Below are 23348 nucleotides of genomic sequence, written 5' to 3' on the forward strand. Positions count from 1 at the left end.
TCAAGTCCCTGCCCCATCGCTTACTAGCTGTGACCTTGGGCACAGGAGTCAACCTCTCAGGATTTCTTCCATTGTCTCTAAAATAGAGGTAACAGAGCCTTGCTTGTGGGGTTGTTGTGAAGAACAAATGAGTGGATACACATGCAACCGTCACAATTCCTGGCACCGAATAACTGCAGGGGTGGAGGAACATCCACGTCCCACAGGCTAATGCACGTGTGTCCAGAGGGTCAGAGAAGGGGCCTAACACACCCTGAGGGTCTCCTCGGATCCCAGAGTTTATAACCTCAGTGCATTTTCATGCCATCTAATTTCATTCTGTTTCACCATGAAGGGTCTCATTTGCCCCCAACTTCCCTGGGCAATGGGCAGGGGCAGGTCACAGGTGACAGGCGAGTGTGGCTCCTCCTGGCCATCCTCCCTGGGGACAGATGCTGTCCTAGGGAGGGTCCGGAGCACCCTCTTCCTGTGCCGAGGGGAGGCTCTCAGTCTGTGTGGGGAGCACAGCACGGGGGTGACAGGCCCCAGGAGAGGAGAACTAATGAAATCAACGATCACGGGCCTCCCAGCCCATAGGACTAGCTCTCTGGCCTTGGTGTCCTCAGTGATAATAACACCTCCAAAGACTGTGCCCCCCTAAAGAGAGTGGCCACAATAGGAACGTGACGGTCAGAGAAGCAGAGTCTGGCATTGATCCCCACTGTCCAGGAGAAAATGAGAGAGCCTGAAACTCGGGGACAAGGGGACAGGGAGTCCTTACGACTGTAGGGAGACAGATGTGGCTCATCAGGCCTTCTTTCTAGATGAAATAACATAATACTAATATTTTTACCATTTATGGAGCACCTGTTTACCAGACACAGTACCATTACACATGTAGTATTTCAGACAATGCTCGTACAAGCCCAGAGAGACAGGTTTTGTGATCATGTTCATTCACAGAGATGGGACCAGGGCTCAGAGGGTTCAGTCACCAGCTAGTAAGTGGAGAGCCAGAATTTGAAACCACATCTCCTGGCTCCAGTGTCCACACTGTGACCACCCTGTAAACTGCCTCTGGAGACTCCTTGCGACTTGCCCCCTCACTTTGCGCTGCTTTGCTGCTCACCCAGCACCTCTGGGTGTGGCACCCCAGGGGACTGCAGTCATGGGCTCTTCTCTGAATGGACACCTGGCCTCTGTGGCGTACATCGGTGTTTGGTGGATTTAGTCACTGTGAGTCTGTAGTTCACCTGTGGGAGTCCTGCTAAAGTTCAGATCTGGGTCAGAGAGGGACAGGACTCTGGTGCATGATTAGTTTTGCAGGATCGTGTCAACTTGGAGGGCTGCTGATCACCCTTCCCTGGCAGCCCTATCTCTGGGCACCACTTTTCTGAACATGAGCCAGGCACATGAGCCCTTTTGATGTTGATGGAGCCAGGACTTCAGGGTCTTCTCTCCCCTGCAGCTGGAAGGAGGACGGTGTCTGCTCCAGAGGCCTCAGTGGGGCTTCATTTTCCATTCCGATTTCTTCCATCTGTATCCAGGCAGCTACTGGGTCAAGGACAAGTGGCTGACCCCCTGCTCTCAGCCAGGCCCTCACCTACTTCCTGGACATCACAACTCCCCCAAACCAGCTGCTGCTCTGAAAGCTGGCCCAGAGGCCAAGACCAGAGGCTGGAGACCCCGTGTCAGGTGAAGGTTAGGGCTGGCCGGTGAGGCAGGGACAGGGTTCCAGAGTTGGGGGAGCCAGAGCTCAGAGCTGTTCTTTAAGCTCTGATGGGGATCCACCCCAGCTTTCCAAAGTGAGACTGTCCAAGGCTGGTGAGACGTCAGGCATCTTCTCTCATCCCATCTCTAGGACACAGTTGCATTGACTGAACTGAATTTTTCTGAGTGTCTCCAGGACACAACTGAAGTGCTTCTTCGGAAATTAGCTATCAAAGGAGAGCTGCTATTTCTCGTCTGTCTTATATTCCCCAAGCCTGGAACAAGCCTGGAGCTTAGGAAGTGTTAGAAGATGGATGGTGTAGATGAATTTGGACATAATGACACATGAGTAGTTGAATGAATAAATTAATGGGAGAATGCATTAACTCACCTACCACTTTCTAGGCCCAAATCTTTGCAAAAGGCGCTGAATGTCGTTATTACTATCATCTTTATAGCTAATTATCTTGATTCCAGGCACCTCCACTTCCATTATCCTGTGGGTACAGTGTATCAACTTGGCACACAATTTCTAATTTAATTCTCACAGCATCCCCTCAAGGTAGGTTATACTATCCTCATGTCACAAAGATTAAGTAATTGGGGCCAGGTCCCACAGTTCGAATCCAGTCAAACTTTGAACCCAGGTCTGTATGATTCCAAAGCCCTGCCCCAAATTAGATTACAAAAAAGATGCGATTCCTGCCCGCAAGTAGCTGACGCTGACATTCTAAGCACATGAGTTCAGTAAATGCTACTCGCTGGCCTGAGTTCCCCCAGTACAGGAAGGGCTCCGTTTCCAGCTTTGTCAACTCAGCACCCTGGACAGCGCCTGGAACTGCCAAGGGTTTGTTGAGGGAGGGAATGAATAAAGCAATGAATGAATACTGGATTGTGACAGCCTCTTCCCACGGTGTGGGGCAGGAAGCCTGAGTGGCTCACACTGCTCTTGGCTTTCAGCCCTTGGAGTACAACAAGTGGAAGTTCACCAACACCCCCACCTTCCTGGAGTTGCTGGAGGAGTTCCCGTCCCTGCGGGTGTCTGCTGGCTTCCTGCCCTTTCAGCTCCCTATTCTGAAACCCCGGTGCTACTCCATCAGCTCCTCCAGGGACCGCACAACGACGGAGGTCCACCTCACTGTGGCCGTGCTCACATACTGCACCCAGGGTAAGATTAGGGCACAGGCTTTGGGACCATCCAACTCTGCTGTTTACGGACAGCTCTTCAACATCGCTGAGCTTTTGTCTCCTCAGGTGTTAAACACTCACCTTTGCTGCTCACAGGAGGAGGTGTGAGGGAGCGATTACTATGAACCAGTCACTGAGCTAACCCTTTTCCATGTGTATTATCCGTAACCATGTGAGATGGGGTCTGTGTGCATTTTACAGGTGAGGAAACTGAGGTAGAAGGAGGTTAAGCCACCTGCATAAAGTCACACTATTAGCATGTAATAAGTGAGATTCAAACCCAAGTAGTCTGACTGCCAAGTCCAAGTTCTCAACCATCCTACTCCACTCTGCTGTCATACTACTGTGGGGACGATTTAGTGGGATCAAATGTAGAAAGCATCCAGTCCTCAGTGAGAGTCCAATGAGTCTTCATCTTCCTGAAAGTCCAGCCAAAAACAGGGGTGATTCTGTCCAGATTGTTCATTGACTCCCTCCCTCACTCACTCAGCAGTGATGTATTTCACAGGTGTCTGTGCTTGGAACCGTGGTGGAAACAGCACATGTTGCCTCTGCTTCATGGAGCTTCCCATCTAGAGGGGACAATGAAGAGAGAGCATGGAAATAGACGACTCTTGTTATGTGGGTGCTAGGAAGAGGAGCACAGGGGCTGTGAGGGCAGAGGATGAGGGATGGGCTCACATAGGCTGGAAGGTCCAAACCTTGTCAATTAGGGCGGGCTCCTCCACTGCATGAACCGTGCCCCTGCTGTGCCTTCCATAACTGAGCGTTGCCTGGGTTGGAAAGCTGGGAGCTAGCCCACACCTCAGAGCCCTCTGTGCTGGGAGCAGCACAGTCACACAGTTTCTAAAAACTGGGCAGAGGCCTAATTGCTCTGCCGGAGACCATCAGCCCAGACCAAGTCTCCATCATCAGATCAAGAGAGGACAGGCAGGCACATGCTTTGAGAGCAAGATTCCATCCAGAGGAAAACCAAAGGGACTTCTCAAGTTGGTTGGAGGTCCCCTATAATGCTGGGCCGTTGGGAATGGAATGTAACCCAGAGAAAGATGGAGCTTCCACAAGCCCAGGAGGGGACACTCGAGGAGACAGAGACATTTCAGAGCAACTGAATGCTCAGCACGTTGTCCACCATCCAGGCCTCCTACCAGCAAGGGCTATACTCGTGGAGACGCTCTGGGTCAGTGACTGTGGCCACCCTGTGGGACCACTTTATGCTACTATCATTGGAGCTGAGTGGTGGGCTGGGCAGGTCCTGGAGAAACTCTTGGAGGGAGCACTGGACTAGGAGTTAGGGAAGCTGAGCTGTGACCTGACTCCACTGCTGCCTGAGTGACCTTGTACAGGTCATTTTCCCTCTCTGAGACTCAGTTTCTGCATTGGCCAAAGGAGAGGTTTGCAGATTCTCTGGTCCCTTCCAGCCATCACCAGCTCTGGGTATATAGAGGGTGGATCTCAGAACCAGGAGGAAAACAGCCCCTCCTTAAAGCCAGCAGAGCTCCTGTGTGGTCTGTTGGAGGAGGTGTGTCAGTGAGGGAGGAGCTGCTGGGACAGGTCCCGCACGGGCGCTAGGGGGCGATGTTGTCAGATCTGTCCTATCCCTGCCGATGGACAGGGCCCCCCTGCACCAGGGCGTCTGCAGCACATGGTTCTGTAGCCTGAAGCTGCTTGACCCCGTGAGCTGCTTTGTGCGGAGGTAAGTCCCCCTCTGGTTTGTCCAATGTGGAGTCACTGGGCCATGGGACTTCTGGGTTGAAAGGGAGGGATCTGGGGTTTAGGTGCCACTCTGGGCCCCTTAGCCCATGAGAAGGCACTGGGCTCACACTGGGCCTCTCCATTCTATCTCCTGCTAGAGAGCATGGCCAAGTCTCTAGCAGGGGCATGGACAGAGATGCCAGTGATGGTGGAGCCCAGAGAACAGTGAGGCCCAGCTTTTTCTCAAAGCGTCCCCATGGTGAAGTGATGATGTCTCTAGACAGGCGAATGAAGCAACCTGTAGGAATTGGGAAATATAATTAGAGCTCATTATTTCCATCCCACCACCACTATGTCCCACAACCGCACCTCCAGGTCCTCAGTCCTTGCCCCGTGTGTGCCTCAGTCGATGGTGCCCGAAGACTGGGGCCTCTCTCTTTTTGTCCCCCTCAGTGTCAGTGACTTTTAGCTCCCTGAGGACCACACCCATCCTGGCATCCTCATCAGGCCTGGCACAGGCATCGCCCCCTTCTGCAGTTTCTGACTGCAGTGACTCCATGATGCCGAGAACAGAGGTACAGCTGGAGGGCTCCTTGGATGTGGGGAGGGGCACCCATTGACCAGCACCTGCCTAGGAGCAGGACTGGAGTTGTGGGAGAGTTGTGCCACCACCCAACAAACAGTCACTGGCCCCTCTCCCAACTTTGCCTCAGCCTGTGTGGACAAGTGATCTGAACACCCTGGGCCTCAGGTTCCTCATCTGTAAAGTGGGGAAAATACTAGATTGGATGCTTAGGGGGATGAAATGAGATTTCTGGTTGAGGCCCCAGCTCCTCAGACCTTAAGCTGAGGCCCGCCTTCTGGTGGCCACCCAGTAACTGCATCCCAGTGGGTCTTGCAGGGCTCCAAGGTGGCTGCATGACCCTGGTGTTGGGGTGCAGTCACCCGGATGAGGACTACCTCTATCAGGCGGAGATGCTGGAGATGCCCTGGAAGAGTGTGCTGTATGAGGTGCACACAGCCTGTCCTCGCCTGCCTGAACAGCCCAAGGTAAAGGCAGCAGCTGCCCAGGCAGTGGGGGAGCCTTCAAAGCACAGACTATGGGGGGTGCCTGATTCCCTACACGCCCCTCACCCCTCTGAGCCTTCATCTCCTCACTCTAAAGGGAAGCAGGTAGATATTACATTCACTCTTCCAGGAGAAGAGACAGGCCCCGAGATGTTCACAACCAAGTCAGGGGCACATGGTGGGTTCATCCCAGTGCCCAGCCCCCTGAAGTTCCTCCTCCTGGGATATGTGACTGCCTGAGGAGAGCGGGTCCAGGCTGGCTTCACGCTCAAGCACAGCAAGGCTGGAGGACAGCTCCTGCTCCCACCACAGCCCACGGGCTCTGCTGCCCCGGGGGCACTTTGCCCGGTGAGCACGGGGAGTTGGTACTGATTCTTGGCTCAGCCCTTGTGCACTTGCCCCATCAGAGCTCCTCCCAGACCCAGCGCTCCGGCCCATTGCTGGGGTCACTGGCATCTTGTGTGGAACAAGAGCAGCGAGTCCCCCATGGACTCCTGGGCTTCTGTGTAATGGGGAGCCCAGGGCTCTGTGCCCTGCTCTGAATGACAGTGGGGTTCCCAGGGATGGTCTGTCCTGAGAGGCTGCCTTCCGTAGGGAGTGGGCACCTGGGCCTCACTGGGCAGGGGAAGTGGCTCGAGTGATGCTTCTTTGAAGCCTGGAGAATTCTGAATCAATCCAGAAGCCCCACTGGATGGTCAACTCCTTGTGACTGTCCATCACCAAAGTCCCAGCCCAGGCCTGGCCAGGCAAGGTGTCAGTGCACCTCCGTATCCCAATACTGGTCCCTGTGCAATGTCCTGGCTGGGAGGGTGCTCACTCTGCTCCTGAGGGTGCAGCCCATTGTGCCCTTGCCCACCTCCCCACGGCCAGCAGGCCTGACTGCAAACTTTGCCCCAGGTGCAGGGGCCTGGACCCACCATCTCCTCTGGTTTCAGGTCTATGTTCAAGACATGCTGTGCCAGCAGCTGGCTGGCGAGGTGCCTCTCATGCTCCATGAGGAGCAAGGCCATATCTATGTCTTCTGGGATGTGCGCATGGCCCGGGACGTGGCCCATACCCTGAACCAGCTGGTGGCTGCCAGGCTGAGCCTGAGTGAGGAGCAGGGCAGGGGTCATTTTTTCCAGCTTAAGGCACAGCAGCTGGCGTGTGGGCTAGGGATGGAGGTCGAGGGCACAGGCCAGGGAGCCTGGACTCCAGAGTCAGGCTCAGAACAGTCCTGGACCCCAAAAGAATCCTGCAGATGGCTGCAGGTCAGGGCTGGCCGGACAGTGAGAGGCCTGACTGTGCATCCTGGTCTGTTGCTCAGTTCAACAGAGGCAAACACCTTGCTTTATGACAAGACTTCTCAGAGCCACTAACATACTCTGTGCATCGTGAAACTTCAAGGTGGTAGCAAGTACGCAGCATGTCCCAGATGCATTTATCTCAGAGCCACATTTCCCGGAGCCTCTGGAGGGACAAGTTCTAGGCAGGCCTTACTGTCCATCATAAGCTTGGGGAGATTCTTAGGTGTCCACACCAGAGCAGGTGCCGATGGGAGAGAAGGAGCCCAGTTTAGATCCAGCATGATCTAAGCACGACAGTGGTCAGGAGTGTACGTTTGACAGGGAATCGGGGAACCCCAGGGGCTCATCCCAGCCTGGACCTGATGAATGAGAGGTGGCTGGAGCGGCAGAGTTGACACCCTGGTCTCTGTTTCCCTGTAAAGAGCCAGAAGCGCTACCATGAAGACATCTTTGGTGCCGTAGTTCCCTACAAGCTGAGAAAGGATGGGGCCACAGGGCAGCCCAGCCATCCCAGAGCACCATCAGCCCCAGGGAAAAGTTAAAGCTGCTGCCACAGAATTCAGTGACAGAGCCAACTCTGGATTACAGCCGGCAGAGATGGAGGGAAATTATCCCCAGCCTCCATCTTATTCCCCCATCTCCTTCCCCCTAACCCTTTACTTGACCTGCTACCAAGTCGCAGCCTGGACTGAGAGGAACCTCTTGTCTCCCTTGTGTCCACCCGTCCCTGGATAATGGAGAGTTGGGTCTCCCTGGTCCCTTGGAGAAAATCTGCAATGCCAGGCACGTCTAGTGGGAGAGGATGGAACCGGCTTCTGATTGCACCTCTTGGAGTGACCACCAGGAGGCGCTGTCGTACCACTCTGTATTAGCTGCCCCATGTACAGTTATTTGTGAGTCTGTATTTGAGAAAAACAAACCCCAATCTGCTCCTGACAGGCACTTGGGTCTTCCTTGTATGACTCCTTGATGGAGATATTTATACGAAATGCATTTTATTTTAACCACAGTGTGTGTGAGTGTGTGTGCATGTGATTGTTTTATAGGGAAAGCAGCCCTAAATCATGTGGAGTGGGCACTGGTGGTGCCACAACCTGGACACGTGTTCCCGACAATGGGTCGTACCAGCTTGTGCACACTGCTTCTCTGAAATCGTCAGCAGGAACGGGGGCAGCACATGGAGTTGTGCACACATCTGAAAGCCTGGATGGGCTGAGGGAGTACAGGCTTGCCTGCAGGGTCTGAGCTCACCTCCCCCAGGAGGCCTCTCCGCTGGGGCTGTGGCAGGTGCCATTGCACGGGATCCCAGGTCTCTAGTGAAGGCCTGGACCACAGTCCTGACTTAGAAAGTCACTGTACTTTGTTCTGGGGCCGCCTGTGTCACATGGGTGTAGCCAACAAGGATTTGGCACCTGGGTGAGAAAGCAGGTGAGTTCGGGCTGTTCGAGGACTCGGAAGAGTGTGAAGGACACACATCTTCCCTGGGGAAGGCTTCTCAGGGGCTGAGCCTGGTTTCCTTCCCCAGTGAGAACGAGGAAGGAACTCAGCCAGGGGCTCAGTGGGGTCTGGACAAATCTGGCCCCAGCTTGGCTTTGGTCTCTGCTTCATTGGCTCCATGCCCACTTCTCCCCTCCCCGCTCCTACTCAGATGGTAGGGGGGTGGGGGTGTGGAGAGAGGGACATGCCAGCCTCCAGTGTCCCAGCAGTACATCTGGGATGTGGTCAAGAATGCGGTCACCTAGCCCAGTGCCTCCCACCCTCAAACGTGCACACAAACCCCCTGGGCTCTCGTCCCAGTGCAGACTCTGACCCAGCAGGTCTGCCCCGGGCCCGAGCTGCTGCGTTTCTAACAAGCTCCCAGGTGCTGCTGCTGCTGGGCTGAGGACTACGCTTTGAGCCCCACCCTGGTTCCCGAGGTGCTAGACTCTTGATGGAGCTGGCAGGACGTGTTGGCATCATGTGGACACTGAGCCGGGCCCACTGTCCTGGCCCAGTGGCTGGCAGAACACTACACACGGAGCTACTTTCCCCACCACACTCCAGCCACTAAGCCCGGGGGACCCACAGTGGAACCCACAAAAAGGCCTCTCTTCTGAGTCAGCTTCTTCTGACCCCACTGCCACTTCCTCCCACTGGTCACAGGGTTCTGATGAGCTGGCCCTGCCATCCAGACTCCTGGCCCTGCTTTTGCCCCCACAGGCTCTGGCCCAGCCCTTGGCCCATCTGGGCCTGTTTCCTGGGTTCACCTCTGTTCCCCAGCTTCCTGCCTCAGAGATTCCTGCCCAAGAGCCTGAGCCCAGCCTGCTTTCTCCCGCACCCTTGAGGGGTTTGTGGGGGACCCACTAGGAGCAGGTGTGGATGTCAGGTCCCACCCCCCATCAAAATGAGCCCACACTGTCTCCTCCCACTCCCCTCAGCCAGGATCCTCCAATTCCAGAGGCTCCAAACTGTCTTTTAATAAACCACAACCAGCCTGTATGTGTGCCAACAAGCCTTTTTCTTTATTTCTTTGAAGGACACGGAGAGGGGAGAGCCCCCTGGATTAAGGGTCCCATCAGTTGGAGGAAACCAGCGGGGTGTCATCAGGGAGCTTTCCCGGCACAGGGGAAGGGCTGGTGCAGGTGCAGGAGAGGCTGAAGCTGGGAGACAGGGAGGGGCCGAGGAGACCGCCTCCCCTGGGGAGTGAAGAGCTGCTGGCCTGGGACTGACTGGAGCTGAAAGGGCTGGGGATGCAGCTGAGAGGCAGACGGGGTGTGGGCCTGGGTCGGGTGCTTGGGAAGGCCCAGCACCCTCCCTTACTGCTCAGGGGACTGAACCTGGGGCTGCAGCCTGTGTGGACCACCCCTCTCCTTGGAGGGAGGGATTTGGGCAGCTGGAGCCCCTGGTCCTGCCCCTACTGAGCAAAGCGTTCCCAGCCAGCTGCCCTAGGCACTCCAGGCTGGCTGCAGCCTCAGCAGGGCCAGACAAGGGCGTGGTCTCCCCAGGAAAGAGACCCTTGGCAGGCTGGGCAGGGTTGGGGCTGGGGCAGGGACGGGGAAGGTGGAGGTGATGAGCAGATCCAGACTGCAACGTGCCCCAGCCCTCGAGCCCAGGCCAGGGATCCCGCCTATAACTGCACATGGGTCAGCCGGATGTGACCCGCTACATCCAGGACGTTGATGGCGCAAAAGTTCTTCATGCGGTGGTTGTAGTCAAACTTGTGCACTCCATTCACGGCCACCCTGAAGTAGTGGGCTTTACGCGTGATGCGCACCTGGACACAGAGGCCACGTCATTTGCACTCACTTGGAAAGTCCTCAGGACTAAAGGCAGGCTTGTGTCTCCCTCCCTCCCTCCTGCCTTCCTGGCACCTTAATCAAGCAGACCCCACACCTGCCTTCTAGCAGCTCTGAAGGATCCCTTCTTTACTCAACCCGCCCCGGGCTCTCTAGCCCCTGTAATTTTGCTTATTCTGTTCCCACCACCAAGACTGCCCTTCCTCCTGTGCTCCCAACTCTGTTCTCCTAACCCACACGGGTGACTGCTCCTCACCCTTCAGGATTCTCCCCCTCCCTCCAGGAAGGCGAGCCCTCGTTGCCTTCCCCACCTCCTGTCGCCCCGCTAGTCGAGTCAGGAGCCCCTTCAGGCCATGTCTCCCACCCCATCCTCATTCTCCAACTGGACCCTGAGCCTCCAGGGCAGAAACGCTGGCTTGTCCGTCCTTGTCCCCAGAACCTGGCGCACAGGAGGGCTCTGTGCCTGCACTCCTGCAGCGCCAGCCTCCTAACCTGTCTTTTCCACCCCAAACTTTCTCCTGGAGGCCCTCGGAGCACGTCTGTGAAAATGTCATCATCCCCATTGCAATAGCTGACACTTGCACACATGCACACCAGGCACTGTCCTAAGCATGTTATAAACACAAATATCATTTCATTCTTACATGTCTATGAGATTGATGTTACTATTAGCCCATTTTTAGATGAGGAAACTGAGGCACAGTTAAGTCACTTGCTCACAGTCACCCAGCTATCTAGAAATCAAAGTATAGTGTCCCCCTGGCTTGAAACACACCAACACACTGTATTAAAATCCCAACTCCCTTCCGTGGTCCTCACAGCCCGACATCAATCATTTCAACCCTGGGGGAGGAGCATCAGGGCAGATTTACAAATACAGAGGCCCAGGCTCACCCCCACGTTGGCCTGTACCGGCCCAGGCATTGACTTCCCTTCTTTAAGCTCCTGGGGATTTGACTATGTGGTCGGGGCTGAGGACACCTGCTCTGTGTGAGGCAGGCCTCAGCCGCCACAGCCACACCTCTCTGTCCTCACTGTCCACCTGGGAGCCCCCGCCCCATGGTCCCAGACAGGCCACGCCCAGGACTCTGCCTCTGCAGTAACAGTGGCTCCCTCAGCTGCCTGCCCCAACACACCCGCAGATCTTTGCGAGGCAGCTCCTTCTGCCACTGGGGTCTCAAGGGCACAGTGGCCTCCTCGGAGAGCTGTCAAGTCTAAGGCAGCGTGGACCCTGCCCCGGGGCTCACTCTATCCCTCTATTCTGTTTGCTTTCTGCAGAGCACCTGTTCTTATCAGCAAGGGTCTGTCCATGCCGTTTGTGTCCTGCTTCGTCTGCCTCCTAAACCGCTGACTCCGTGGGGCAGGACCTCGTCTGTCCTCTCCATGCTGTACCCCCAGCACCCGGGGTGCTTCCTGCACAAAGTAGGTCTGATAGAATAGCTGAAATGATTGTGGAATGAATGAGTGAGTGAGTGAATAAAGGGAGGACACCTCCTTCTTGGGCTCCACCTGGCACTTATCGCTGTGTGACCTCAGGCCAGTAACCTGCACTTGTGAGTCTGTTTCCTCATCTGTAAACAGCAGATAGCACCACCTGCCCCATGTGGGACAGTAACAGGAAAATAATGGCAACAATTTGTTGAACACTTTTTCTTATTCTGTGCACAGCCCTCACCCCAGAGGCATCAGCTCCCATCTTGTTCGCGGGACCCCCAATGCCCCCTCTCCTGCTCCATTTGCCCCATGTGAGCCGCTCTGAGCTGCGGGCTGGGGCAGTTTACCGTGAAGCTCTGGCCTTGGATGAAGGGCATTGGTCCCCACAGACTTCTCTCCTCATGCCCCCAAGAGCCGTTGATCAGTGAGTTGCGGACCACAGAGTTCTCATTGAAACGGGGGTTCAAGTGGAAGGCGATGTCACTCCCAGAGCGCAGGTTGATGCGGAACCTGGGGGTGGACAGCTCACATGGACCTCCTCTAACCACTGAGCTCCGGGTCCCTGCCCCTCCCCAGCCCGCCCAGAGCCAGGGCGATGGCCAGAATGACCCTGGGCTGTCTCTCTCCTCCCCGAGAGCCCTAGCTTACCATTGAGCGTTGGGCAGGATGGTGCCCGACACAATGATTCTCCTGGAGGGGTACAGGCCACCCGGGATGCAGGTGTAGAATGGATTCATCTGTTGGGAGGAGAGGGAAGGGTCAGCCAGCGGCAGCCAGAGCAGCCACCATGGCAGGGGGCACTTTGTCCCAATTTCCATGAATTTGGACAGTCAACTGAGTTTGACAACCGTGCCTGTGAGTAACATATTTTCAAGAAAGAACTCCATGATATCGTTTCTTAATTCAGTAAATGCCAGATGAAAACTTACCAGCCTTCTTCAAATGAATGAGCTTAAACTGTTGCAAAAAGATCTTTAGCCGGACATAGAAGGACACTTGGGCTGAGAAGGGAAGGCCACTTCCTATGCTCACAGTGAAGGGACGATGTTAAAAGTGAAGCTCCTGTCAAGAGTCTTCTCGTTTACTTGGGTGTTTTTAGGAACCTCAGCTTCCTGGAGGACTGCTTCACTGCTGGCACTGCTCTTCGTCTCCCACCCTGCCCAACGCAGAGAAAACCTCTACACACCCTGAGAACACAGTTATGTAGGCTGGGTTGGGATAGCCCATAGGAGGGAAGGTGGGATTCTGTTGAAAGCGGATAATTCATGTGGGCGTGACACACACACGAGCCCCACACAGTCGAGCGGGGATGCTCCAATGTGACACTGAGGTCGGGAGGCTTCAGCCCTTGGATTCTCTGTCACCTTCGTTCTCATGTCAGTCTTGGCAGGACTTCCTGCCATGTCCTGGACCCCATAAATGTCACCTGCCCCTCCACCCAGGGCAGCCCCACTGACTCCAGGCCTCCCGTCTGATGTGCACTGGCAGGAGGAGGAGCAGCAGCTCCATCCTGTGAGCAGCAGGGACATCCTGGGGTTCGTCCTCGGGATGCAGGGCCTCCTCTCCACATGCTGGACCACTGCACTCCCTCTCAATGACAGAAGGAGCCGATTTCCTGCTGGTGCCGAAAGGACCTGCCTCTGGGGCCACTGGGTCAGTCTAGCCACCTCCAGAATCTGCTGTCCCCAGGAGAGTTTCATTCTCTGTCTTCTGAGCAGAGGCCCGGCCCCCATGTCCCCATTCCCTTGCTAAACTGCTTTCTTCGTGACTCGGACTAGAGAACTCAGCCCTTGGGGAAGGGGGACGCCTGAGGCTGTGATCTGACCAGAGCTTTCAGACTCACCTCTGACATCTGTTGAGGGGCGCTCAGCTCCCTGTGGATCATTGTTTGCTTCTGGAAGAAAGAAACCCAGGTTTTAAGCAGCCCTCCCCAGCATGGAGACCACCACCTGCCACCAGAGGGCACCACATAACACAATATCTGAAGTCAGTTAATCCTGAGGGGGTAACCGGCCCTATGGCCCCAACCAGACCCCCAAAATTGGAGGATAGGGGTATTTCCTCTCTCAGGGGATGAGGGAGGGGCAAAAGTTTCCTCTGGAGAAGAAATATGGCTGCACTGTAGCCTCTGGCCCACTTTTCTTCTCAGTGGAGTTTCTCTAGCACAGCCTCACTTGGCAGGAGGATGGAAGGTGGGGCCTCGGTATTCTGTGGCTGCCCACAGTGGCAGAGGACTGAGCCAAGAAGTGAGTTCTGGGTGTTTCCCAATTCATCAGGGTCACCCAACTCCCTCCCCCCACCACTTAGCCAGGCAATTGGTTAGGGGCTCTGCCTCACTGTCCCTAAGGGACACGACTGATGCCCTGCCCTGCCTCCTCCTTTGCACCCACAGGAAGAACCAAAATGAAGAGGCTCCGAAGAGAGAGCAACAGGCTGGATATGGGGGAGCAGGGTTGGTCGCCCTGATCCCTGGAGACGAACAGGATGAGGAAATCAAAACAGCGGTGAACCTCGGTGCCACACGAGGGTGAGACCATGGCAGAGACTGAGGTCAGAAATGCCCTCCTGACTGGCCCTCGCCTCCTTCCTGCTCCCATCAGCCTTCCTGAGCCTGAGGCCCCAGATCTCCCCGCCCTCCCAGGTTCACTGTGCTTAGGAAGGGGCGGGGCCAGGGTTGGAGGAGGGGAACATCCCCATTGGCGCCTCCAGAAGGAGAGGAGGACCTGTCCGATGCAGACCAGCCAGCTTCCCTCAGCTCCCATTGCTTCCAGGGCCATATTTCATGCAGAAGGTGAGGACTAGCATTTACAGAGGGCCTGTGGTGTGCCAGGCTCGGGCTGCAGTGCTCTCTGAGGGAGGCAAGCTTAGCTCCTGTTCCACTAGTGAGGCAATCAGGCTCAGGAGGGTTAAGCAACTTGCCTAAGCTTGCCCAGGGAGCAAGTGATAAAGTCCAAAATGGTGCCCAGTTCTGTGTGGTTGTGTCCACCCACCCTGTCCTCCCCAGCCCAGGGCCCAAGTGAGGCTGCCCTGCAAGGGCTCCCTGGAGCCCCACCAGTCCTGCAGTCAGTGTGGTAGGAGGCAGGTGCCAGAGCTGGACTGCGGTGGGCCACAGGAGGGCTGGGTGGACAGACACCCCTTTCCCTGCCCCCACTGCTCTGGGACCAAAGGGGGGGGCCGGGCCCTGCTCCCCTTCCTGTCCTCGACCCTGTGCCCCTGAGCTGACTGATCTTCTTGCCCTGAATGGTTTCCTCTTCTACTGCCCGTGCAAACCGCAATCCACATTCACTTACCCGGTGCCTCCTGTGTGCCCGGCACTGTGCAGAGTGCTAGGGATACACACTGAGCAAGCCACAGTCCCAGCCTTCAAGGCTCAGGGGTGGAGGGAAGGAGTGGGTGGAGTGACGGGGACAGACACGGAAGCACAGTTACACGGGGATGTGGTCCTTGTACAGTGACATGCAAAGTCTATGGAGACGCAGTGACGGAGAGTCATCCAGCTTTCCTCCATCCAGAGAACATGCCCGTGAGGAGTGACATTTCAGCAGAGCACTGAAGGGCCTTTAGGCGTTGGTAGCAGGTGAGGTGGCAAATGGTGCTTTCAGCCCCGGGACAGCATGTTCAGAAACCTGGTGGCCCCATAGAGCCTTGAGTGAGCAGTGGAGGCTGTGTGAGCTTCATGGGGAGGGCTGAGGCCGGGCGCTGCCCTGGGGCCAGACGGGGGAGGATGTGGCATGTCCTGCTGGGGAGTTTGCCTTTGTTTAAAAGGACATGGGCCCTCAGGATTTCTAAGCAGGGAGAGGATGTGACCAGATTTGCTTACAGGAAGGTCACTGCCGCAGTGGGAGGGTGTGAGGGGAGTGGGAACTAGACCACGGTCCTCGTGACGTGGGGTCAGGGGGCCTGGACCAGGGCAGTGGCTGTGGGAGGGAGAGGCGTTGGTGCCCTGGAGAAAGATTAGGGGAGGGAGGAAAGAACCAGAACGACTCCCAGGTCCCGGCTGTGGGTGCCTGGTCGAGGGAGACAAGCAACCTTTGGTGGGGCCCTAGGCCCTGGCTGGCCTGCTGGCCGGAGCCAGCCCCTGGGACCCTCTGACCTTCCTGCTAACTGCTCCACTTCCCGGACTTTCCTTGTTTAACTCACTTGGGGTTTGTGCCCATTGGGTTTGTGTGGGAAATGGGCAGCCTGGGAGAACTGCCTCGTGCAGAAGGCAGGCGGGACAGGGCTGCGCGGGTGTTCTGTTAAAGTAAAAGGCACCAGGGGTGAAGAGAAGCATTAATGAAGCCAAGGAAGAGTGGAAAGGCAGGGACTGAGCTCAGAGGGAGAGAGTCAGGCAGGTGGGGTGCGGGAGGGTGCTCAGGACCACGTGGAGGGGCAGTGGGGATGATTAGGCTCCAGGAGGTGACAGCAGGATGGTGCCCTCTCTCTCTCTATATATATACCTTTCTCTTTTTCTCTCTCTCCTCTCACCCTCCTTTTCTCTCTCTGTCTCCATCTCTCTCCTTCTCTCTCCTCCTACCCTGTAGGGGAGACAATTGGGTAGGGAGAAATAAGAGAGGTGAGGAAGTAAGAGAGATGAGCTCGTATTTTTCCAGGGCCTCTGTGTGTTGTCCCCGTCTCAGGAGCATACTCAGTACCGAAAGTGGTAACAACAGCTCCAGTCCAGCCTCCGGGGGCCCTGCGGGAATGTGGGCCCAGCACACCCCAGTCCTCTCAGTTTTCATGAAAGGCCAGAAATCAAGGTTTCCATGTGCTATTTCCTGACATTTTTTTAAGAATTGAGGTAAAATACACATAAAGCCTACCATCTTAACCATTTTTAAGTTTAGAGTTCAGTGGCTCTAAGTCTATTCACATTGATGGGTAAGCACCGCCACGATCCTGCCTGGACAACTTTCTCAGATCGCATAACTTGCTCTGACCTTTTAAACGCTGGCAAAATGTACAAAAATTTTAAAACACAGAGAAGGCCAAGTAGACCCTGGTATAGTCCCATGTGGTCCATTTTGTAGCCTCTGACATTTATTGCCCCATGAACTCACACAAAACCTCGAGGGGCAGCAGCAACTATGCCCCTTCCACAGATGAGGAAACTGAGGCCGGGAGAGGCCAAGTCGCTTGTGTAAGATCCCACAGCCAATGAGGATGGCAGAGCTGGGATCTGAGCTGGATTCAGTTGGACTCTCAAGCCTGGTTCTTTCTGGACCCACACGGCCTCCTAACCAGAGTGGAAATAGAGAGTGACAGAGAGGAGTGGACTAGGAATCTGGAGACTGAAGCACAGGTTCCAGACAGAGACAGTGACACAAGAAGCATGAGACACGAGAACTGAAGATGTGTCCCCAGAGTCACAAGTGGGGTTTGGACTCACCCAACAGGGCCTAGACACAGCTAGACTGAGCCTGCCCCGAGCCCCTGGGACAGGTGCCAGGTGGACCATCTGACCTGGAAGCTGATGGAGGACAGCTGCACAGCGCCGGTGACAGAGAGGGTGTCCACGTGGTGGAAGGGCACACGGTGTGGGTACTGCACAAAGAGGCTCCCATTCAACATCACCTGCCAAGTTGAACGCATGTTCCAGGAGAGGGGTCCCAGGCCAGGGCGGGGAGCACACCTGGGCCTCCGGGACCCCTGCTTCTAGAAACTAAGACCATCCATGCCTTGTAGGTCAGGGGCACCGGGCTCCAGAGCTGTGTCAGTTACAGGAACATGCCTGTGATCCAACCTCAATCTCTGCTTGGCTCTCCTTGTTGGCTTTTTAGTTCTTATGGTTGTTTATTGCAGTCTGTTTTCTGTCTAATCATAGCTCCCCTGGGTGTTATTTAAATATGCATAAAAATGTTCATAGGGAACAGAGGAGAGGCGACCTCAGGCTGCATATGGCAGGGATGGGAACATGCACCTTCACAGAGATGCGTGGACACAGATATACTCATCTCTACCCATCTTCCTAAGCCCAGAGACGGAACTCTGCTAGCAAAAGCAATTTGCAATGCCTTGCTAGCCATTACTAGAACCTGGATAAAGCTTGCAACAATATGGCCAAAAAACAAATGTTCTCAGGGACTTGGATGGACCAATGACTACAGCAGAAGAACGGAATGAACTCAGATTTTAAAGCCCCAGGAGGCCAAAAAAGTCCATGGTGACTTGTCTGGTTCTTAGCCCCTGAGTAAAAGAAGCAATAGGTGCTCCTGGAAGAGCCGGTGAAGGTGTGTAAGGAGCCTGCAGCCATCAGTAACACCCTTAAAGGAAATGGTCCTGTCATCTGTCTATGGCGTTACTCAGCCAGATCTCAATGCGTGTGGTTATTTAAAGGCTCTTCCCCAGGTCTGTTAGCTCTGAGGAGACGGGCAGCGGGAGGGAGCGGGGCAGAGTTCTTGCTCACCTGGAAACATGAGCTCAGCACCAGGAAGCTGAGCTCAAAGGGACTCCCCCTCTGAAAGGGCAGGTGTGTCTTCTTCTCCTCCAGCCCCCAGAGTCCTTTCTTCTTTGTGTTGCAGACCACAGACCCGCCCTCTTCAAACCGTGGGTTGAAGTGGAAGGCAATGTCATCGTCACTGCGGCCTGTCTGAAAGTTCACAGCAAACCTAGACGAGGGAAATCAGAGAGTCACCTGTAGCCTGGTTTACACCAATGGCAGGAACGGGGGAGCCTCGATCGACTTTGACGGGTGTCTCTCTGGGAACTTGCAGGTGACTGGCGATCGTCAGTCTGTTGTCACTCTCGTTACCATGTAGCGCTTAGTGTGTTTTTGTACAATTATTGCATTTTTCCTTCACAGTGTGATTTTCCTAAAAATAAGTACAAATTGGGTAAATTGTTGATCCCACCAGCAAGAAGCATAGGTCTTGGACACTAATTAAAAATTCATGTCAAAGACAGAAATGGGAAAAGTGCCTAAAAGAGCCTTCGGCACCAAGTGGACACTGGTTGGAGGTGTACCCATGTCTGCTCAACTGGGAAAGAAGAGAAGAAATTCAAAGCACAGGTGGAATTGATGGGAATATACCTACAAACACAGGGTCTAAAAGGGGAGGCATGACTAAAAACTAAAATAAAATAAAAAGGAAATAAAATGAGATACAATAGGAGGTGTCGAGCAAATATGAGCTCTCCTGGCATGAGAATTTTCATCAAATTACATTTGATGGCAACTTTAAATGTTTGAACATTAGCTGAATGAGGGTTCCAAAGATGAGGGCAGTTTCGGGAAACAGAGGAAGGGAGATCTTGCTCTTCTGGGTCAGAGTGCGCAGAGTTCAACCCTGTAACATGATCGCCTGCCTCTGGGCTTGCCCGCTTCTCTCCTTAGGCTGCGAGCTCCCGTCATCCCTATGTCTACGGGGACTCTATGTTAATGGTGCCAGCACGCTATTGGCAGACGGCAGTGGTGCCATTCAGTGTTGGCAAGGGCCGGGTCCTACTCATCTGGCATGTCCAGGTGCAGGCAGCTCAGAGGGTGCTGGGTGAACCATCCTGAGCTGACAGGCACCATGGGTTGCTAAGGGGCGAGGCTGCAGAGAAACAAGAGTTCCAGGTACCTGGTTCCACTGGAGGGTAAAACAGTTCCACGGACAGTGATCTCAAGTCCCTCCTGGAGACCCCCTTGGATTATCCCAGAGAAGGGGGTGACCTGCAGAGAGAAGACACATTCTCCTCTGAAATCTCCAGAAGGAACCAGCCTTGCTGACACTTTGGTTTTCGATTTCTGACCTCCAGAACTGAGAGAACAAATTTGTGTTGTTTTAAGCCTGGCCAACCGGGCTGCTGTGGACTTATGACCAGTGTGTGTTAGTGTGTGTCTGAGTGTGAGTGTGTGTGTGTGTGTGTGTGTGTGAGGCAGGGATCTCGGCAGGCAACAACACTCACTTTTGCTCTGTATGGCGCAGGAGGGTGGGTTTTGCACTGGTTTTCTGGTCCACAGGCCTGGGCTCGCCTCCAGCTCCCGTGCTGGCAGCTCTGCTGTTGGGCGGTCACTGACCTGTCTGTACCCAGTTCCCTCTGTGGGACGGCGGCACCAGAGCCCTAGCCTGGCCGTGGTCTTGGGAGGATTAGACAAGGAGCCGGCCGGAAAGCCCTTGGCTCGCAGGCCTGACAGCGGTAGCTGTTGGCATCAGGTGACTTCATCCCTGTGCCGGGTCAGAACTGCTCTCTCCTCTGGCCGTGCCTGGAGCCTGAGAACTTTTCCTTCCCTTCCTGTCCAGAAGCGCCGACAGCAGAGCCAGGCCCTACAGGCCAGAGGGTGGGCAGCCTCCTTCTGGAGGCCCAGTGTCACCAGAGGGCCCCCAGCCCCCCTGGCAGAGGGGCTCACCTGCAGGAGGCAGTGCGAGGCTTACCGCCAGAGGGCGCTGCTGCCCAGAGGTCCCGAGGCCCTTCTGGTGGTGACCTTTGCTGTCTGCATTTCCTCATTATTCTCACAACAACCCAGGCCATTAGTGCCACCTTCACAGATGAGGAAACTGAAGCACAGGAAGGTGTGGTAACTTTCCCAAAGCCACACAGCTGGTGAGTGATAGAGTGGGGTTTGAAGCCCAGCACCTGTGCTTGTAACCGCCACACAGCCTCCTTCTCACCATGAAGCACAGAACATCCTCCCTCTTGGCTCACTGAGCGCTTCCCTGGACCAAACAGTGCGTCCTGTCCTGCCTGTAGTCACAGCCTCGTCCCGTCCCTCTGAGGAGCTGGGTCTCAGCAGCACAGCTGGCCGCCTGCCCTTCCCGCAGCACTTAGGAGGCAGCAGGGTGGTCCCAGCTGCTGGAGGTCACCAGGTCCCCAGGGAGCTCCCGGTGCCCATGGGGACTGCACCCGTCCGCTTTCCTGTCCAGACTCCAAGGCCCTGTCTGAGCTCTCTGTTGCCCACAGGAGGACTGTCCTGATTTGAAAAATCTGGCTTTGAATTCAAGGACTGGAAAGTAAAAACCAGTCAGCAGAATGATACAGTTGCAGGGCCTGGCTGGGGCTCCAGGGTCCCCATCTGATGGAGAACACACCCTGGGGGACACATTCTGTCCCAGAGGCCCTGCCGCCTGCCTGCCTTCCCCATTATCACTCTCTGCAGGCACCTCTCTCCTCTGGGGTGAATCAAGGCACCTTCCTTCTCTGCCTCTTACCATCGGGACCTGTGTCCAGTGGCCCCAACCTCTCTGAGCCGCAGTTCTTCCCTGTGTGATGTGGGGATGACAAGCCTCACGGGGTTGAAATGAGGCCACCTGCAGACAGGGCCTCCACACAGTTGACACAAAGGTGCAAAAGGCCGCCCTCTGTGCCCCACACTGCAGGGACAGTCCCACTCCTCTCACTCCCGAGACGGCCTCTCTGCAGACACCCTGGACCCGCCCTGGCATCATTACCTCACCTCAGGGAGGACCAGCTCCTTGGGGGCCTTCCCTGCTGTGCTCAGACTCCTGCCAATACTGAGCCTTTCCGAAGCCCCGTGTGTGCCGGGCACATGTAGGCACCCTAGAGATGCTGCCTCCCTCTATCCAACCCTGGGAGGGGGACAGGGTCACCCCATTCTACGGACATGGAAACTGAGGCCCACAGAGGTCAAAGGAACTTGCCTGAGGTCATCCAGCTAGTCGGTGTCTGAACCCAGGAAGGCCAGCTCCAAAGTAAGTGCCCTCGACTGCCATGCTGTGTTGTCACCCTCCCCAGAAGTCCTGTTTACTGCTCTTCATGCAAACAAAGCATCACTCTTCTCGTCAGTACTCACGCCTGTCTTCTACCCCCTCCACCAGCAATAGGACCAGGCCCCCAGAGGGAACTCAGGAACCCTTTGTCACATGCTTGAGTCCCAATGCTCATCATCCTCCAGTCCTTAGAGGCACAGGGGAGACCAGCGTGGAGCAGAGGCTGTGTCAGGATCGCCCCATCTGGCGTTCCTGCCCTTCTTGTGTTCTCTTTAGATGCCCCCTCACCCACCTCCTGCCTCCCAAGAGTCTTTTCCTCAGAACCCCAGAGCTGCTTTCCCCGGGCCAGCACTGCCCCACACCCACAGCCCAGCACTCACTGGGTTCAGGTAGGGAGGCTGGGCACAGGTGAAGACCATCTCTCCGCCTCCTCTGTGGCCACCACTGCTTTTCACACCAGCTGGACAGTTCTCTGCACTGGGGAGGACTCCACAGAGATATAAATGTGATTGCGATTTGGCAGTTATTCAATGGGAGGGAGCCAGGAGCAAGAGGAAGCGGATCTAGAGAGATAAAGGTTGAGTCCTGGGACAGGAGGGGCGAGGGGGGACCTGGAGAGAGGGAAGTGGAAATTCCCCACCCCAGTGACCCTTCCTCCTCTCTCCTCCTGCGTTGCACCCCTGAGACTGAATCATATCTGGCTCATAGAAGTTCAAAGAACCTGACCACACTGACATGACAGTGAGTTTCTAGACGATTCTGCCCATTAGTATGTAACTGTCTCCTGAGGATGCTCAGTCAGCGTTCCGAAAACATTGGGGATTTTGGACAGGGCCTGTGTAGCTGCACATGCCTGTGCTCGGGGTGGTGGTGGTGGTGAGAAGGCCTGGTTATATCCATTTTACACACAGAGTAACCAATGCTCAGAGAATCTAAGGGTCATACTCAAGGTCACACAGCTCACATGTGGCAGCCTGAGCTATATGAGGATACTTAGGTTCTCCAAAAAGTTTGTCTCCCTTTTCAATTCTATTCTTTGTATAAAAACATAATCATTAGGAAGAAATGTTTTGCAAAGAGAAAGCATCATAATGGAGATTGTTGTCCAGGAGTATTGTGGTGCCCTGGGAGCTTCTGCGCCCTCTGTATGAACTCATTTCCTTTTTCTCGTCTCTTCCCTCGCCTTGTCTGGGCTTCAGAATTGAGACAGGAGAAGTCTTGGACATAAGAGAACATCCCAAGTGATATGGGATAGGGGAGACATATTAAATAAACTGTCCTTCATTGGCTCTAGCACCTGGTTAAGGGACATGATTGATGAGAGAGTCGAGCAGGAGAGGCTGGGTTGGGGCAGTGGGGGTGGGTTGGGAACAGTGATATCAAGCAGGTCACTGCAGTGAGCTAGGGAGAGGCCCAGGGGTAAAGCCAGGGATGAGAAGTTCAGGGTCATTCAGGCCCCAGTGGGTAGAAGGCGCCCCAGAGCCGCACATCTGTCTGCACCCCTCTTCCTTCTTACCCTTCACTCGATGCACCAGAATTTGCAAAGACTGACTTCTCTGAGGTGCTCCCATAGACTGAAGCCAAAAGGCCCCCCTACTTACCCTCCATCCCCACCATATTCCTGGATCCCCCAGAATTTGACTGGATTTAAGGGGCAGAAGGCACAGCTGGAGCAGAAAGGAGGGAACAGGGGGGAAATTCTTTGCAATCCTTGCTGACACCAGGGACCACAGGGACAATGTTATCATTGGGATATGGAACTCCCATTCACTACCTGGTTGGAATGTAAAATAATATAACTTTGGAAACTTCTTGGTGGATTGCGGTAAGTTCAAATATCTACTTATCCTTGTCCTGGCTATTCTACTCCTAGATATTTACCCCAGAGAGGTAAAGACACATACACATGTTCATACCAGCTTGACTCACCAGAGCCCCCTACTGGAAACAACACAAATGTTCACCACCAAGGAAAAGAAGAAGCTAATTGCAGTATTCATATGATGGAATATGAGCCACAGACACAGGAAACAACATCAATGAAGCTCACAGTTGAGCAGAAGAAGTCAGACACACGTTAGCAT

General features: G+C 54.9%; 1 protein-coding gene and 1 pseudogene across 2 annotated transcripts; one reads left to right on the forward strand and one right to left on the reverse strand.

Annotated features, from left to right (window-relative positions):
• Positions 1-4484: 4484 nt before the first annotated feature.
• LOC100629640 (nitric oxide synthase, inducible-like) lies at positions 4485-7508 on the forward strand (annotated as a pseudogene).
• Positions 7509-9401: 1893 nt separating this feature from the next.
• LOC100071942 (galectin-9) lies at positions 9402-21810 on the reverse strand. Of its 2 annotated transcripts, none has more exons than XM_023653080.2 (8): positions 21645-21810; positions 19177-19268; positions 18021-18222; positions 17078-17188; positions 13479-13529; positions 12284-12372; positions 11983-12145; positions 9402-10179 (listed from the first exon to the last, which is right to left on the reverse strand). In XM_023653080.2, the coding sequence occupies exons 1-8, from the start codon at positions 21681-21683 to the stop codon at positions 10033-10035; spliced, it is 894 nt and encodes a 297-aa protein (XP_023508848.1). In that variant the 5' UTR covers positions 21684-21810; the 3' UTR covers positions 9402-10032. The 2 variants fall into 2 exon arrangements, with proteins under 2 accessions (XP_023508848.1, XP_070082526.1); XM_070226425.1 differs by lacking the exon at positions 9402-10179 and adding an exon at positions 10200-11641 and having other exon boundaries at positions 21645-21795.
• Positions 21811-23348: the final 1538 nt, after the last annotated feature.

This window comes from Equus caballus, chromosome 11 (assembly GCF_041296265.1).
Source record: "Equus caballus isolate H_3958 breed thoroughbred chromosome 11, TB-T2T, whole genome shotgun sequence".
NCBI lineage: Eukaryota > Metazoa > Chordata > Mammalia > Perissodactyla > Equidae > Equus > Equus caballus.

What these genes read in the sequence shown, in the direction of transcription:
- LOC100071942 (XM_070226425.1), bottom strand. Translation starts at nt 21,683, where the DNA reads ATGGTCTTCACCTGTGCCCAGCCTCCCTACCTGAACCCA. An exon ending in TTACCCTCCAGTGGAACCAG is followed by an intron (nt 18,223 to 19,176) that starts GTACCTGGAACT and finishes TCCCTCGTCTAG; the next exon opens with GTTTGCTGTGAACTTTCAGA. An exon ending in CCCCTCAACAGATGTCAGAG is followed by an intron (nt 12,373 to 13,478) that starts GTGAGTCTGAAA and finishes TCCTCCCAACAG; the next exon opens with ATGAATCCATTCTACACCTG.